The sequence below is a fragment of the Trichophyton rubrum genome (assembly GCF_000151425.1).
Source record: "Trichophyton rubrum CBS 118892 genomic scaffold supercont2.4, whole genome shotgun sequence".
NCBI classification, from domain to species: Eukaryota; Fungi; Ascomycota; class Eurotiomycetes; order Onygenales; family Arthrodermataceae; genus Trichophyton; species Trichophyton rubrum.
The window spans coordinates 1,344,241-1,359,649 of NW_003456425.1; the positions used below are offsets into that span (position 1 = coordinate 1,344,241).

General features: G+C 45.8%; 8 protein-coding genes across 11 annotated transcripts; 3 read left to right on the forward strand and 5 right to left on the reverse strand.

Annotated features, from left to right (window-relative positions):
* Nucleotides 1-461: 461 nt before the first annotated feature.
* On the forward strand, nucleotides 462-1,082 carry TERG_04373 (uncharacterized protein; the record flags this gene model as incomplete). The annotated part of the gene is made up of 1 exon (XM_003235268.2): nucleotides 462-1,082. The coding sequence occupies one exon, from the start codon at nucleotides 462-464 to the stop codon at nucleotides 1,080-1,082; it is 621 nt and encodes a 206-aa protein (XP_003235316.2).
* Nucleotides 1,083-2,509: 1,427 nt separating this feature from the next.
* Nucleotides 2,510-4,599, reverse strand: TERG_04374 (STE/STE20/YSK protein kinase; the record flags this gene model as incomplete). The annotated part of the gene is made up of 6 exons (XM_003235269.1): nucleotides 2,510-2,771; nucleotides 2,824-3,462; nucleotides 3,514-4,115; nucleotides 4,175-4,342; nucleotides 4,408-4,475; nucleotides 4,545-4,599. 6 exons carry the CDS (start codon nucleotides 4,597-4,599, stop codon nucleotides 2,510-2,512), a joined length of 1,794 nt encoding a protein of 597 aa, XP_003235317.1.
* A 429-nt stretch (nucleotides 4,600-5,028) lies between these two features.
* TERG_04375 (uncharacterized protein) lies at nucleotides 5,029-6,738 on the reverse strand (the record flags this gene model as incomplete). The annotated part of the gene is made up of 2 exons (XM_003235270.2): nucleotides 5,029-5,061; nucleotides 5,125-6,738. The coding sequence occupies 2 exons, from the start codon at nucleotides 6,736-6,738 to the stop codon at nucleotides 5,029-5,031; spliced, it is 1,647 nt and encodes a 548-aa protein (XP_003235318.2).
* A 1,585-nt stretch (nucleotides 6,739-8,323) lies between these two features.
* Nucleotides 8,324-9,278, reverse strand: TERG_04376 (uncharacterized protein; the record flags this gene model as incomplete). Its single annotated transcript, XM_003235272.1, has 3 exons — nucleotides 8,324-9,000; nucleotides 9,069-9,187; nucleotides 9,259-9,278. 3 exons carry the CDS (start codon nucleotides 9,276-9,278, stop codon nucleotides 8,324-8,326), a joined length of 816 nt encoding a protein of 271 aa, XP_003235320.1.
* A 960-nt stretch (nucleotides 9,279-10,238) lies between these two features.
* On the forward strand, nucleotides 10,239-10,595 carry TERG_04377 (uncharacterized protein; the record flags this gene model as incomplete). The annotated part of the gene is made up of 1 exon (XM_003235273.1): nucleotides 10,239-10,595. The coding sequence occupies one exon, from the start codon at nucleotides 10,239-10,241 to the stop codon at nucleotides 10,593-10,595; it is 357 nt and encodes a 118-aa protein (XP_003235321.1).
* Nucleotides 10,596-10,942: 347 nt separating this feature from the next.
* TERG_04378 (uncharacterized protein) lies at nucleotides 10,943-12,187 on the reverse strand (the record flags this gene model as incomplete). Its single annotated transcript, XM_003235274.1, has 5 exons — nucleotides 10,943-11,115; nucleotides 11,191-11,336; nucleotides 11,396-11,536; nucleotides 11,600-12,048; nucleotides 12,119-12,187. 5 exons carry the CDS (start codon nucleotides 12,185-12,187, stop codon nucleotides 10,943-10,945), a joined length of 978 nt encoding a protein of 325 aa, XP_003235322.1.
* Nucleotides 12,188-13,434: 1,247 nt separating this feature from the next.
* On the forward strand, nucleotides 13,435-14,485 carry TERG_04380 (proteasome component PRE6; the record flags this gene model as incomplete). Of its 2 annotated transcripts, XM_003235276.1 has the most annotated exons (5): nucleotides 13,435-13,465; nucleotides 13,521-13,527; nucleotides 13,584-13,636; nucleotides 13,701-14,088; nucleotides 14,155-14,485. In XM_003235276.1, 5 exons carry the CDS (start codon nucleotides 13,435-13,437, stop codon nucleotides 14,483-14,485), a joined length of 810 nt encoding a protein of 269 aa, XP_003235324.1. The 2 variants fall into 2 exon arrangements, with proteins under 2 accessions (XP_003235324.1, XP_047606261.1); XM_047749763.1 differs by lacking the exons at nucleotides 13,435-13,465; nucleotides 13,521-13,527; nucleotides 13,584-13,636 and having other exon boundaries at nucleotides 13,766-14,088.
* A 182-nt stretch (nucleotides 14,486-14,667) lies between these two features.
* On the reverse strand, nucleotides 14,668-15,282 carry TERG_04381 (uncharacterized protein; the record flags this gene model as incomplete). Of its 3 annotated transcripts, XM_003235277.1 has the most annotated exons (5): nucleotides 14,668-14,851; nucleotides 14,914-14,975; nucleotides 15,033-15,106; nucleotides 15,161-15,204; nucleotides 15,278-15,282. In XM_003235277.1, 5 exons carry the CDS (start codon nucleotides 15,280-15,282, stop codon nucleotides 14,668-14,670), a joined length of 369 nt encoding a protein of 122 aa, XP_003235325.1. The 3 variants fall into 3 exon arrangements, with proteins under 3 accessions (XP_003235325.1, XP_047604219.1, XP_047606262.1); XM_047748242.1 differs by lacking the exon at nucleotides 15,278-15,282 and having other exon boundaries at nucleotides 15,161-15,275; XM_047749764.1 differs by lacking the exons at nucleotides 15,161-15,204; nucleotides 15,278-15,282 and having other exon boundaries at nucleotides 15,033-15,122.
* Between the last annotated feature and the right edge of the window lie 127 nt (nucleotides 15,283-15,409).

Genomic DNA, 15,409 nt, shown 5'->3' on the forward strand with positions numbered 1-15,409 from the left:
GTATATCTTGAGAAATGCTGGACTAAAATCTTACTTGCAGCACCATCGGGGCCAGTAGGAAGAAGGGACCATGCAACGCTTCCTAAATTATGCAAATTTTTACTTTTCAGCTTGCTTAAACTCTATTTAGCAAGAAATACAGTACAGGATATACAAAACACACATGGAGCTTCTACGTATTTTGCAAGTTGAATGTAAGCATATTTACCTATTTTGGATGTAGGTTGAGGGCGATGACTCTGGAAAGAATGTCTCATATCTGTATTGAATCCTTGTCAGCGGGGGTAAAGTAAGAAACTCAAACCCCTTCCACAGCCGTATAAGTCTAGGTACTAGATTGCTTAGTCATGGCAGCGGGTTAGATAGTCTCACACGAGGTTAGTTGAGGATGGTATGGATATATGCGGGAATCTGGATAGAGTCACGGTTTATTTTGTCGTAGATATACAACTTGGCTATAAATGCACACTGCTCTCATTTATCGGTATGCTTCAGCAATAGTTATTTATACATTATCCCAAACCAAAAATCTCACACCAGCCAAAATGCAATTTTTATCATTAGCTATTGCTACTCTCTGTGCATTTGCAGCTAGCGTTTCGGCGCAGTCTCCAAAGCTGTACACTCTCATTACCAGCAAGCAATATGGATTGAATCTCACACACAATTCCGATACCGGTGCCGTCGAATTTGAGAGAGGCAGCTTCTATAGGCATTGGACTGATCATCCAGTAACTCAGGGAGCCCACAACTGGCACTGTTTCCGAGCAAGACAAAAATACGAACTGGATATCATTTACTGGGTCCGCTTCCAAAATTATGTAGCTGGACAATCTGCAACGGCACCCCAAACTTATGGCTATCCTCCTTCGCTATTCGACGTTGAAATGGACGGAGATGTCAGCTATCTAATCTCTCTTGAGACTCCAAATCCTGGGGAAAGACTAGCCTGGACTATTGAACGGAACAATGCGACGGGGAATGGCGAGTTAAAATTACAAACCTATAAGAGGTCGCCTAGCCAGCAATTCATCATAACTCAAGAGCCAGGAGATGATGAGTTTCCTCCCAGGATACAATAGTGGTGAGGTATGCATTGTGCATGGCTAGGGTACTACAAGTACACTGGACCAATGTTCCGGAATTTTGACCAAGATGCTCCAAAATTATATACCCTGAGGTTGATTTTGAGAGTCTTCCTGCTTGACTTCATACTGTGATTTGCTTAGGTCCCTCCATTATGTGTATCCAGCTACCTACTGTCATGACATATAGTTAAGTCTCATCCGGATACAATGAAAGGAATATGCAAACTTAGCCATAGGAATGTTTATCAAACAGACAGGCATGATGAAGTTATGTTTGACACTTGACTAGTTCAAGATCTGTATCATAAGTGAGTCTTTATGGAGACACGAGTATGCGTCTGTCACTCTGTGGTTGTTTCCTATAGCTCATTATCCCTTCTGGCTTATCACACGGGCCGAGTTATTACGATGGAGTATACCACTCAGCCGCCTTATGGATCGAGGCGAGTTGGAGAACTGTAATAGGATATTATGACTTCTTTTTAAGCTCCGAGTCGATGGCGAACGCAGTAACATAGGACACCTATGTCTTTAGGCAAATGAGCCAGATCTAGTTAGGGTTTAGGTTGGTTACCATGACGACCGAGATGGCGGTGTTTCATCGTTTTCGGGCCTTCGGCTATGAGGTCATAAGTAATGCATAGTTGATACAATGGCGCACTAGCGAGCGTTGGGCAGAAAAGCTTAGCGGAGTAGTTAATCCTGTCGCTGGCCCAAAGCAATTCTCTATTTTGGTTGTTGATGCCCAAGGTGATAGGTGTTTTTGTCGAATGTAATTCTTGGTCAGCCAGCTAACTAGTATGCCCTGTCTCATATATACTGCACAGAGTTTATATTTATACAAAGATCTTCAAGCTAAACAATCTCAGGGAGCCCACAACTGACAGTGTTTCTGAGCGACGCAACAATATGGTACAAGATTCTGACGGATCAGGGAGACATCAGGTCTCAAATACAATAGACAGCGAAAAGGAGACCGGGAAATTAAAACAGTAAACGATCGAAGGCCTAAAGATCTTCCAGGGTAATTAGTACCCAGGAAGCAGTGCAGAAAGTAGATCAGAAAATAAGTCCAGAAAAGAGGGAAAGGACCAAAAGGCTACCGAAACTTTAACGAGGGAAGTAGATAGCAAAAAGGAGCGACGGATTCCAGTTCCGGCAGAAGGCCTTGAAGCGCACTTATGAATAGTATGAACGATGCTTCCAATAATCAATAGCGAGGGAAATAAGAACAAAACTCCAAAGGTAGCCGCCGGTATATGACTCGAACAAGTCTCAACAGATCACAGGCAATGCAACACGAACATGATCCAAACGGTAAACACAAAAGATCGGGTAATGTACAATTTATGTACACATATGCTGGAGGTAGGCAGCCTGTGCCCTTTAAGCAAAGGCTAGTGTCGCAAGGTATTATAGTATTATACTGCAGGCCATCTGTTTCGGAGCCCGTCAGTCCAGCGGGTATATAGAACATCAGCAAGCTGTTTAGTATGCTCCATTCCAATTGGGTGTTGCCCAGCCATTGTGCTTCCAGAATTCCAGTTCTGTTCTGACTGAACCTGAGCAGATTGTCTTCGTCTGTGGCTTTTTAGATGTGGGTTATTCTGAGCGAGGACCAACTTTGGCTTTTGTGGCGTTTCTGGAGCCGGCTTCGGAAGTATGGCTGATAGTTTTGGATCGCTAAAAGTAGTTAGCAAGGGTTTTGTGTATTTACGACAAAGGGGCTGCTTACGCTTGTAGTTTCTCAAAAGAGGACTTAACAATGTGATATAGTCCTTCGGGGTCAATCATCTCGAGATCACTGAAAGCTTCTGCTAGTCGCGATATTGCCTCTCGCTTTTCTTGGTCGCTGGTATTTGCCAACACTTCCTGGCAGGTAAGCCCAATGCCAGAATTATACATCCTCCGGCCTAGGATTGCTTCTTTGGAGTTGGGCTCATTGAATAGCGTTTTAGGCATAGAATTCTCATTCATTCCCGGAACATATCCGGAATTGCCGTCAAGGGAGTTTTGCCTATCGGAGACTCGACGGAATTGTCTTACAGTTGAAGGTGAATTCCCAAACGTCATGTCCAAACCTAGAGGCTGCTTGACGCTACTTGATCGGCGTCTAGTGGAGCGCTTTGACGGTGTTCTAGCTACCGTACCACGGGTGCGACGAACGGTTGAGTTTGCGACAGGCTTTGGACCAGAAAATTCGCTTTCCAAGGTTAGATTGTACATGGATTCTGATGGCTCATAAGCATCTTCTGGGTTGGAAACTGAAGGTTGATTCTTTATATGCTGGCTCTTTGACGGGGCAGGGGTACCGGGTTTTATCGTATCGAACACCCAAGCGTCATCATCGGTATTCTTATTTGTAATTGTATCCCTGAACTGACATTAGCAACTCGAATATAATAGCCAAGGGGCAACTCCCTACATTGGTTCCGCGTAGTACTTTATATTGGCCGCAAGGCCCTTTGTAGCTTCCCATTCTTGTCGTCGTTGTATGAGTTCTTGGAGAGCCTCGGTCTTGCCAGCGCTACGGATAAACTTATGTTTCAGGAGTTCCTTCGCGGTAGGACGCTTATCGGGATCCTTCTCAAGGCACTGAGCAATGAAATCTTTGAGTTGCCAGCTGTAGGCTGCACCTTCTAACCGTGGAGCTGACGCCTTTGGTATCAGAAACAACACCTTCATTGGATGTGTACTGGCGTGTGGTGGCTCGCCATTTATCATTTCCATTGTCGTAATACCAAGTGACCAAATATCGGCCTTGAAATCGTATCCAGCTTGCTGAATAACTTCTGGTGCCATCCAAAATGGGGTTCCGACGAAAGTGTTGCGTTGCGATTTGATGTTGGTAAGTTGGGCAGCAACGCCAAAGTCTGCCAGCTTTACCTTCCCGGTATGTGACAAAAGAACATTCGCCGCCTTTATGTCGCGATGGATCTTGCCCTCCTGATGGAGGTAGTCTAAGCCGAGAAGCAGTTCACGGCAAATGATCGCGATGTGTGCCTCGTTAAACACGCCTGGTTTAAGCTGCATCCGCGTTAGGATCACATAACTTCCGTAATGCGTAAGAGTAAACATATCCTCACCAGATCGAGACAAGAGCCTCCTCCCAAGTATTCCATCACAATCCATAACTTGTATCCTCGGAGGAAACTGGTCTTGTACTGCGTGACATAAGGACTGGCGCAGGTCGACAGAACCGTAATCTCCTGTTGAATTTCTTGTATATCATCGTCGCTGGACTCGAGATCAATCTAGACCGGGTAAACACTGGTCAGTCATGGCCTTGTCAATTCAGTAATTCCGGTTCATAACATACGTGTTTGATGGCAACAATTTCGCCTGTGGCTCTGTCAATTGCTTTGTAAACAGTTCCAAAGCTCCCACCTAGTAGTAGTCACTGTCATTAGCAGGATTCGAGACGTGATCAGTGGTAAGCTGTGCAAATATGCATACTTCCAAGCTCCTCCAGCATCTGGTACTTCGCTGCCATCCCACTTTCGTCCGCCATTGTTGTGAGATGCGAGCTCTCTCCGCCCCCTTTTTATTGTCGTTGTCTCAAAGAATTAGAGGAAAGCACGGCGCGCAAACCCTCAGGATAGGGAACGCCGTTGTAGAGCGAATGATGTCGACGTCACTGTCCCTCGAGAGCTGCAGCTCGACAAGTCCTTGATTAAGATGATGAAATGCTAATTTTTCTGCATATCTTCCTCAAGGTCGTCAACACATTGTTGTCTATGGCAACAGCCGTAACTTTAAAACGAAGTGCAGAGTTTGGGATAGTTTGCACGTGACGTTGACGTAAATTTCTTTTTTCTTATGTTTATTTCTACCATGCAAGGGACAGAACCGAGAGGCAAGGATGTTGCTAGTGATACGAGATGCTTTTGCAGGGAGATGACGGTGTCTATAGTTTGGTAGCGAGCCATGAGACTGCCGGCTATATATATTTATATGGGTTCATTATCCCGTTCTATTATGGAAATGTTAGTCGAAAAAACACCACAGCCAGGGGGGAGGAAGGGGAGTGCCTTACCGGGTCGTAGAGCTTCTTGAGCTGTTGCATTAATTTTACCATCGAGTCATTCTTACTATAGCCAATATATTCCTTCTTTGCTATCCCAAGACCATGTTCTGCGCTTATACTGCCATTGCGCTTCGCTATCCATTCATACACCCAGGGTTCGATGGCCTTCTCGACTTCCTTGCTATACTGGCGCACAGCAACATTCAGATGAAGATTGGAATCACCCATGTGTCCATAACCAACAACCTCGTGAACCGGAAAGCTGTCATCGTTTCCAATGAGACCGGCTTTTGAAAGACGGTCTCGCGTGTCATCGACAAGCTGGTACAACTCTGCTAGTGGTATCGACACGTCGTACTTGTACGTGCCACCAAGATGACTGAGCGACTCTGTGACACCTTCTCTCCAGCGCCATAGAGCTTGTGCTTGGGACTCATCTTGGGCCAGCACACCATCTGCAACAATACTCTCTCCCATGACATGCTCCAAGAATGACTCGAGTTTTGCGTTGTCGTGTTCGCCATTCGAACCACTTGTCTCAACCAAGCAGTAAAACGGATATGACCCTTCAAGCGGGTGTTTTAAACCCGTAACCTGACGGACGATTTTTTGACTTTGTCCGTCCATCAGCTCGAAGGCAGACAGGATTTCCGATAGCTGGCCCTTGGCTTCCAGAAAGGCCTTGCGAACATGTTCAAAGCTTTCTAGCCCAAAGAAAGCGACGTTGGTTGCCTTTGGTCGTTGAGGACATATTATCGAAACTCCGGTTATGATTCCTATTGTCCCTTCGCCTCCGATGAACAGTTGTTTTAGATCGTATCCAGTGTTATTCTTCCTCAGCAGGGACATATCCTCCATTATAGTCCCATCAGGCAATACCGCCTCAATTCCAAGGACGTTTCCATGTAAACTTCCATATCGTAGTAAACGTAGACCTCCAGCGTTCGTTGCAACGTTGCCTCCAATCTGACATGAACCCTTCGCGCCTAGGTCCAGAGGGAATATGTGCTTTCTCTCAGCCAGGTAGTTATCAGCAACCTCTAGAATTACGCCAGCATCTACAGCCAAGACTCCCGAATTCTCGTCAAAAGATCGAATGTTGTTCATGCGAGAGAGGTTCACAACAATCTCATCGAAAACAGGGACCGATCCTCCGACCAGGCCAGTATTTCCACCCTGGGGCACGACGGCGAGCTTCTGAGAATTACAGTATTGCAGTATCTTGCTCACTTCTCCTGTCGTCTTTGGTCTCAGCACTAGTTTTGTGTGGCCTCTGTACTTTTTCATCCAGTCATGGTTGAAGGGTTCGATATCGTCCATTGCATCGGCCGTTACTCCATCCACAACAGCTGAACCATCTCCCAGAAGCTCCTTGAAATACTGAATATGTTCTCCGGTCAATTGGGCAAAATTCGGGTTTCGTTTCAGGTTTGGGTATGCATCGGTAGTATATTTTGTTGTTTTCGAGGTTGGCGCATTGGCCGTCTCAGGAAGACGCCGGCTTTTGGAAGAAGAGAAATGGGCGATAGCAGGACGAAGGGCAGGGTAATTCGCGAATGTGATTCGGGCCCCCGTCGTCCCAGCGCGACGAAGAACGTAGGGCAGCCTCATTGAACACAACATCACCGAAGGCTCCTGTAATATGCGAAGGCCGGAAATTCCTGGCTTGACCGTGTTGTATGAAGTTGTTGAGATCAAAGAAGCAAAATTGCCGACCTCGGAATTAAATCCCGTGATCGGGCTTGGGCTAGAGCCTCATGGCGGCCTTTGACATTGGTTTCTAGTTATTTTTAGCTATCAACAGGCAGTCTTAGGATTGGCAAATAACTATCAGATAAATTATACGCTGGATACAGTCTTATTATCGTTGGCTACCATGCAATTTCTCCCCAAATGGTTTAATTAGCTACCTCCTTGGGTTGTCCTCTTCCCTAAATGCCGCCTGAGAATCTTCCCACTAGTGCCCCTTGGGATCTCTTTGACAAATTCAACTCCACCAGAGAGCCATCGATAAAAAGGGCTTGTGGGTTTCGACATAATGCTGTATGCTGCCCGCAATCTGGCTATCCTCTGTTTCGATACCTCGCTCCCTTACCACGAAGGCTTTTGGCGCCTTAACCCATCACTATCCTCTGCAGCAATGACGGCCGTATCCGCAATTACTAGATGGATGATAAGGAGTACTTTTGGCTCTGCTTGAAATCCCTAGACCGGCATCAGTGTGCAAGAACACGCCTTTTTGGAGCGAGTTCAGTAGTTACCTTGACGTCAATTACCTCCTGAACTCTGTCAATTACGACAACAAGCGCAGAATCCTTCACTACTTAACTAAGTAGTTAACGTGATCAGCGCCTCGTCACCTGTCTGCAGCCAGCCGTTGTGAAATACATTTTTTGGTGATTGGCTCCTCTTTAAGATACCCCATGGCTATTTTTGGGCCTTGTATCCAAAGTTCCCCTGGTTTGTTGTATTCAGTTATGTCCGCTCCGTCCGGAGACACCAGTCCCACCTGGAGGAATTGAGGAACCACCCCCCCAATAACAAGTTGGCGGATACCACTAATGCTAAATTTCTTCATCATATTCTCATTCTCGACCGGCTCAGTAATATTGGAGAGACTTATCAGCCAGTGGTTCACATGTCAGTACTACTGATTACCCTCTTGTCTGCAATCATATTCTTGTGGGAAATCAATACGCTTTTCTGCCCATCTACCTGTCCGTAACAAGAAACTAGCCTTTCCCATATACCAAACAAATTCACGCTCGGCACCGAAGTGCCGCTGGTACTACATATGTGGACACAATACCGGATACACTGCCCTTCTTCCCATGATATTGAAGGAGGACAAAATGATTGAAGGGCCGTCAAGTTGACGGTTGACTGTCCATATCAATAGATTACCAAGCTGGCAAGTGGGATATACAGATGAAGACGAAGCCATGCATGACCGTAAGGGCCTTGTCAGAAATAGGATTAATAGTCTGATTTGCTGCTATCCATTTGATGCTATTGGATATGCTATATTTTAGCCGCTGGTAATAGATCCGATTGCCCTGATGTCAATATCCAGAGGTGTAACTGGATGGTTTCTTGATGTCTACACGGGGCTCCTATAACTATCCTGTCTCACATTAAGCAGGCATACTAAGGTTCTGAGTCTGTATACATTTTTACAGTTTATTTAACGATAAGAGACATAAGGCTACTAATCTATCTCTTCATGATCCTGGAATGGCCATTTCTGCAAAATGTCTTCCCGATCTTCTTCCGTCTCAGCAATCTCTAGCAGATGCGCTTTTACATGAGCCATTCGCTCTGTTGCTTCCTCGTACATTTCGCTTGGTACCCAGCCATCCATGTTGATCCCAATAGCATCTCTAAGATCTTGCATATGAGTATTTGCGGTCTTTTGTTCTGCATCTATGTTAAGGCATTGTTTAGCCTCTTCTGGTGAATATTTCAGGGGGTACTGTGCATCTTTCATATCAGCAGCTGCAATTCTCGGCCAGTAGGAAGACATCTGTACGAGGGTTGCCTTAAGCGTTGTGTTATCACCTTCCCAGTGGCGATTGACGACATCATATAACCGGCTCCGCATCATACCGCTGTAGCTTCCTATCGTGCGAAAGTGGTTCAAATTATAGCGACTGGTAAAGCCAAGGTAATAGTAGTGAGTTTGTCTCCTTCGATAGATTTCTTTTTCCAACTCTTTCTGATCGTCAGGAAGCGAGTTAAAGTCCTCCCTTAATGCAGGGAATTTAAAATTCTCCGAGTCTTCATCTCCATAGTTCTCAAAGTACCTTGGAATCTTCGCTTGAATAAAGAGAGGAAGGATTGAAGTGCGCTCCCAGTCAATGATGCCGCTTATTTCCCCGGCCTCGTCTATAAATATATTATTCGGTAAGAAATCAGGGTGACGAATAGTTGGCTCGTTGAGAAATCAGGGTGACGAATAATTGGCTCGTTGAGAAATTTCTGGCTTGGGATTATATGCGGAGCAACTGAAAGGAAGTCTTCGAGGTTACGGATTTGTACCTCCGGATTTACTTTCTCGTTACCGTAAAACCGCCTATATAGAGGTTCTCTAGGGAGCCATCTTCCGGATGTATAATCATAAAAGCTGTGATTAGCGTCGCGCACGCTAGGAAGTGCCGTCTCATTTGAACGTTGCGCCTCGCTTTTGGTGAACAGAAGAGAGAGAAAATCTTCGGGGAACCGAAAGAAGAATTTGCGCGAGAATAGGGCGTCGCAAGCTTATGAAATACCACATTTTAACTCAAAATGCCTTTGACGAAATGCATTCCTCCACAAAATTCCAACAGACCAGTTCTGGTGGTTAAGCAACAGATGCCTTGCGCGGTTGTAACTAGTTAGTTTGTTGCACATATGCCGCCAAGAAGCTACGCTCAATTTAAGTTGACTAGCGCTCAATACTCCATAGTTTGTTAACTAGTTGGCTATTTAGTAAGCATCCCCAGTAAAGTTAATGTAAAAATCAACCCCACCAATCACTGCATCCGAGCTGCTTTAGTCGATTCGATATTTTAACTTAATTGATACTGAGAGGTGCATAAGGCCGACATGATTCGTGACTAACTAGCCGAATAACTAGTCGCACGCGGGCCTTTTGAGAAATAACTAACCAATTGACTAGATAACCAGTGTTTTCAATATTCCCAGTACAATCTGTTTATAGGGAGCAGACAGGATGCTTCCATCCTCATTCGCATAATGTGGTCATATACATAATTGCACACCAACTGAGAATTATAGTATTGTTTTCTCCGTCAATGATATTGATAGAGCCATTCAAGGAGCTTGCAGGGACGAGGAGTTTTAGCTGCGTGATTTACAGGCTTAGAAGGCATGGGCTTCATTCACAGTATAAACAATGTCACTTTGCCGGCTCTGTTTTCACTATCAAATCCACTTATATATGGCAAGATCAACAGGATTGACAATCATTAGTTTTCACACAAGATTACTGGCTGTCTTTGAATTGTTCCGAGCGAGGGTGTGTATCATCCCCTGTACTATATGGGGATATCGTGATGTACTAATAACTATACAGATCCATAATCGAATACCAAACAATTTTACAGTTAATTTTGTTCAGATAAATGGATAAGGTGTTGAGATTAGCAAAACCAGTCCTGTGTAGAGCTGCCAAAAAGCTCACTGGTGTCACTATGGATCGTGGAGGGACTGTGTTCCCTGAAAAGCAAAAGCAAACATCTCAGGTTAGGAGTTCGCTGGACTTCGATGGTGAAGTTACCATCGATGGGATTGTCTACAACAAATTTCAAGTCCAGCCTTATGCTGGAAGAATCCCTTCTTCGATAAGTTCCTGGCGCGAGAGAAATGGCGGTACGCATGCTGTTATGGGAAGCATGTACGTGAAGAAGGGTGGGGACGAGTTGGACGTCTCAGATGCTTGGGATAAATTCGTTGATGAGTTCAAGCAGCAAGGAAAGTGAGCCAGCTAACTACATTTTAATCAATACGAGTTACAAAGCGCCAATACTCGCGCCATAGCTATACTTCCACCCCAACCAGCCTAGACCTCCTCCTGTCAAAATTAGCCAGTCAGTTGACTAGATACAGTAGTTGACTAGTTAGCTACGTATTAGTCAGTTAATTGTTTATTAGTAGCCCTCAGTTTTCAAAACTATCACTGGTGTCCTTGCGTTTGAGGCTTGCTGTATTGTCAGCTGCTAAAGCCCACAGCCATCTACAATATAGCAACATAGAGAATTCATCCTTTAATCAAATGGCTGTTTTAGGCCTCCATTTCAGCTCTATAGTGTACCTAAAACTGTGCCGTTTATCCCTTCAAGCTAGCAATATACTCAAGGCCCCTCTTCTTTGCAATCTCTTTGACATATTCTTCGTTCTTTTCACCAAATATATCTACTCCCCAGAAGAGAGGTTGGCTGGCTCGGGCATTACGGTCAAGCGCATTTATTTCTTCCATTGCAGATTGCGATAATTCAAAGTCTATAGTCAATGCGTTAGAGATTGTCCTTAATTGCATTACATCAATAGAAAGGGGCGCAAAGGCAATCAACTGACCCTTGAAGTTGTCAATTATTCGTTCAGGAGTGACACTTTTGGGAAGGACCACGGTACCACGTTGGACATGCCATGCGATGAGGACTCGAGCAGAGCTTACTCCATGTGCCTCCGCAATTTTTTGAATCTTTTCATCGTCCATTGCTCTGCAAACTATTTAGTCTTTACCGATTAAAGCCCTGGGACGAGTTGTGTGACATCATACCTCGGCATGTTGTGAAGATTGTTTCCTAGGGGACTATATGCTTCCAACAGGATGTTCTTTTCGGACAAGTATTCCTTTAGATCATCCTGTTGAAAGTATGGGTGCGCCTCCACCTGGTTCACTGCCGGGGGAATTTCGGTGCTGTCATTCTCGTTAGACTGGTATAAGAGAACACAAGGGAAGATTTTGCTGTGTCAGACTCACTATGAAAGTAGTTCCTCGATTCTCTCTTTGCTAAAGTTGCTAACTCCAATACTCCTGACTTTGCCCTTCGTAACTAGGGATTCCATCGCCCTCCACGTATCCTGGATGGTAACTCTACTGTCCAGGAGAAGTTGACCCGTTTCGGTATCCTTTGGAAATGCTGCTTCCCCGGGAACAAAGGCTACAGGCCAGTGCATTAAGTAAAGATCCAAATAATCAACTCCAAGGTCCTGAAGAGTCTTATTACAGGCAGGCTCAACAAATTCGGGCCGATGGTGGGTATTCCATAGTTTAGAAGTCAAGAAAACCTCCCCTCGAGGAACTCCGGAATTCTTCAAGCCCAAGCCAACTTCTGTTTCGTTTTTATAGGCAAATGCACCGTCGATATGCCTGTATCCTGCCTTGAGCGCTACCTCGACCGCTTTCTCAACTTCGTGCGGTTTAGATTGCTGTCAATTATAGTTGTGTTAGCACATTCCAATCACAAACTCTTCGGTTCTTCCGGATTCATATACTAACCCATGTTCCCAAGCCCACTGCCGGTATCTTATACCCGGAATTGAGAGTGAAGGTGACTTGGCTTGCCATTTCCTATTGTGTCTTCTAGAGAGCCCCTTGCTCGGAGAATCTGTGTATTCAACCAGAGGATCTGAGATTGAGCGGCAGACATGCCTGTTTTTATAGACGACATTGCTATTCCGAAACCCCTCATTTACCGCAGGAGAAACTGCCATAAAATTAGTTACCCCACACTTGCATGCATTTGCATACCGCATGCCATCGTTTACCGAAGCCAATTAGGTTGATTTTATCCATGGAGTTGGTGCAACTTTTGTCATTGAGTAATCAGTCCACGCATGTACTTGTTCGTTCATTAATTATTGCATCTTCCACCTGCATCCCCACTTGACCGGCTCATTAGATACCTTCGCCCACACCTTTTCTTGTCACTGTGTTTGTTCGATAAATTGCCAATCCGTATCGACCCGTAAAGACGGGTTTTATGGGTAAACAAGGTGTTGGGCCTCTGGAGACCCCAGAAGTGGGCATTCTACTGCCGCCTAGCTCGAAATCATACGCAGCATTACCATCGTTGGCATATACAGTGCCCGTATATAGTTGCCACCGGATTTTGAGTCCGGCTAAACCGAATACCATCACCTGAAGCTGAAAATACCACCCGCCATTCAACGGGGAGAAGAATGCCGGGGAGAGGTTAATTAGCTTGTTAGTGTCAACATGTGCTATTTGCTATAATTAGTTCTCTAGTATTTATGTTAAGGGGAAGCTAAGCACTCACAACATCGAAAATCTGCTTCAGCCCGTCGCTCTATTTTTTACTGTTAATTCTGATAATTTGTCTGCATTCAGAGCTGAGGCGGTAACACCCGTCAATGGTCCACTTGTAGGACATTTTCAAATACTGGCTGCAGAGTTTCCCTTGCCAGGACAGGATTAATCCACACAAATGAGAAGTTAAGTTTGTGACAACCACAGTATTCTTGTCGGGGGTCAATATTATGGCGATGGAATTGGTCTCTAGTCATATAGGCAGATAGTTGTCGCGTAGGAAGAGAAGAAAGACGAGCGGCGGTGTAAATAAATAGGCCGCCCAAGCCGCGCGCTTAGCTTGGCGCGCGGATTGCTTGGACGGAGCTCCAAGGCACCCGCAACTCACGTCAACCGTAACTCATCTATCTGTCTGCTGTGAAAGCTCGCTCAGCAACGCACCAACCTACCACCCCGCCATACAAGCCACGATAGCCTTCTTGCCTGTTTGCATCCTTTTATTACCGACTTTTGATTTCGAGTGGTGGCCAATTTAAAGGTTCGGCATGGCTTCAGGATACGACAGAGCTCTTTCAGGTAAGTAGAGCACCCACCAGGTTCAATCCCCAGCTCGCTAACAATTATCTTACAGTCTTTAGGTATTGCTTCACCTGCTGTTCTAGTGGATCTTTTCGTCTCTAACCTGTCACTATAGTCCCGATGGACATGTCTTTCAAGTAGAGTATGCCTTGGAGGCTGTCAAGCGAGGTAAACATTACCCTCTCCGCCTATAGCCATACGGGTCAGGTTCCGCTAAACTGACACTGAGTAGGCACTTGCGCTGTTGGAGTTAAAGGTGAGGGCATTGTGGTGCTCGGCTGCGAGAAGCGTTCGGCGATGAAGCTACAAGATACACGAATTACGCCCTCGAAAATCGGTCTCATCGACAACCACGTTTGTCTCGCCTTTGCTGGTCTTAACGCCGATGCTAGAATATTGGTCGACAAAGCTAGAGTAGAGGCTCAGTCACACCGACTTACGGTTGAAGATCCGGTGACAATTGAGTATATCACGAAATATGTTGCTGGTGTCCAACAACGATACACGCAGAGTGGTGGTGTCCGTCCTTTTGGAATCAGTACGCTGATAGTTGGCTTCGATAACGGTGACAAGACACCCCGACTCTACCAGACAGAACCTTCCGGCATATACTCTGCATGGTGCGTTGAACTCGGGGCTAGAAAAAATATAGTATTGGTGGGCAATGAGCTAACGCTCTAATTTAGGAAAGCCAACGCCATCGGCCGATCTAGCAAGACCGTCAGGGAGTTCCTTGAGCGAAATCATAAGGACGGTATGGACCGGGAGGCTACTATCCAGCTTACTATTAAATCCCTTCTCGAGGTTGTGCAGACGGGTGCGAAGAATATTGAGATTGCCATCATGGCCCCTGGAAAGCCAATGGAGCTTCTCCCTAACGACGAGATTGAGGCCCATGTTAAGAGCATAGAAGCTGAGAAGCAGGAAGAGGCGGCCAAGAAGAAGACTGGCAGGACTCCTGGCACGGGAACTGCCACTCTATTGCCCAGACAGTCTGGTGAGGGCTCCTCTAGCTGAAGCCTGGCAGCTGGCTATGGCGTTGAGGAGTAAACGAACGTCAAGACGAATACAATTTTAGTAAGAGAAAAGATTCATCTTCTTCTATTATGGCCTGCTCTTATGTGGTATAAATGATTGTATCTACCCCTTTGAAGCGGAGACCATTCATCGTGTACTTCGTAAAACATCACACGGGCGCTCTATCCAAGTCTATTTGGCGCATCCTGTACATCAAATATCGACCGTTCTGCCTCCGCCCTTACTCTCTCGTCCTTCAGCATCCTCGAGTCCTTTCGCGGATCCTCTCCTTCTACCTTCACAGCTGGCTTTGGCGTAAGAGCGTCTATAACGAAATGGTTATCGCAATGTGGGCAGTACTCGTCACTATATCCAGCAAAATGTCAGATAGGCAACCTCCAACAGGTCAAAGAGTGACAGTAACGCACCTCTCTTCAAACTCATTGGCATCCTTTCTAAAACACTTCTTACACTTCTTGCAAGCAAGGGTCTAGTATAGTCGTTAGGTATGCCTGATTCTCCCTCACGTTTAGTATCTTCAGCTCACCATCTCTGTCGAGGGAAGTAGCTGGTGGGTTTCCTGTTCCCTGTGACAGTCCGCGCAGTCGAACCATTTACGGCCTAACAATATAAGCATGGCACTCCCCCAGCTATCGGTCTAGTCGGCGAGATTACAGCATGGTGATCGAACCGCGACTTGAGCGTTGAGGACGTGTTTGCTGTACGAAGCGTGCGGGTTAGCGGAGGCCATTTCATACACAAGTGAGCAGCAACATCGAGTATGAGACATACCACATCTTGACAACACAGGATGGTCCCAGAGAAACAGGCTGTCGTGCACCGGAAATCCGTGAAAATGGCAGACAAGTGGTTATCCCACCAACTTGACCGGGTTCGGGTGGGCTGTCAAAAGTTCATCCAGCG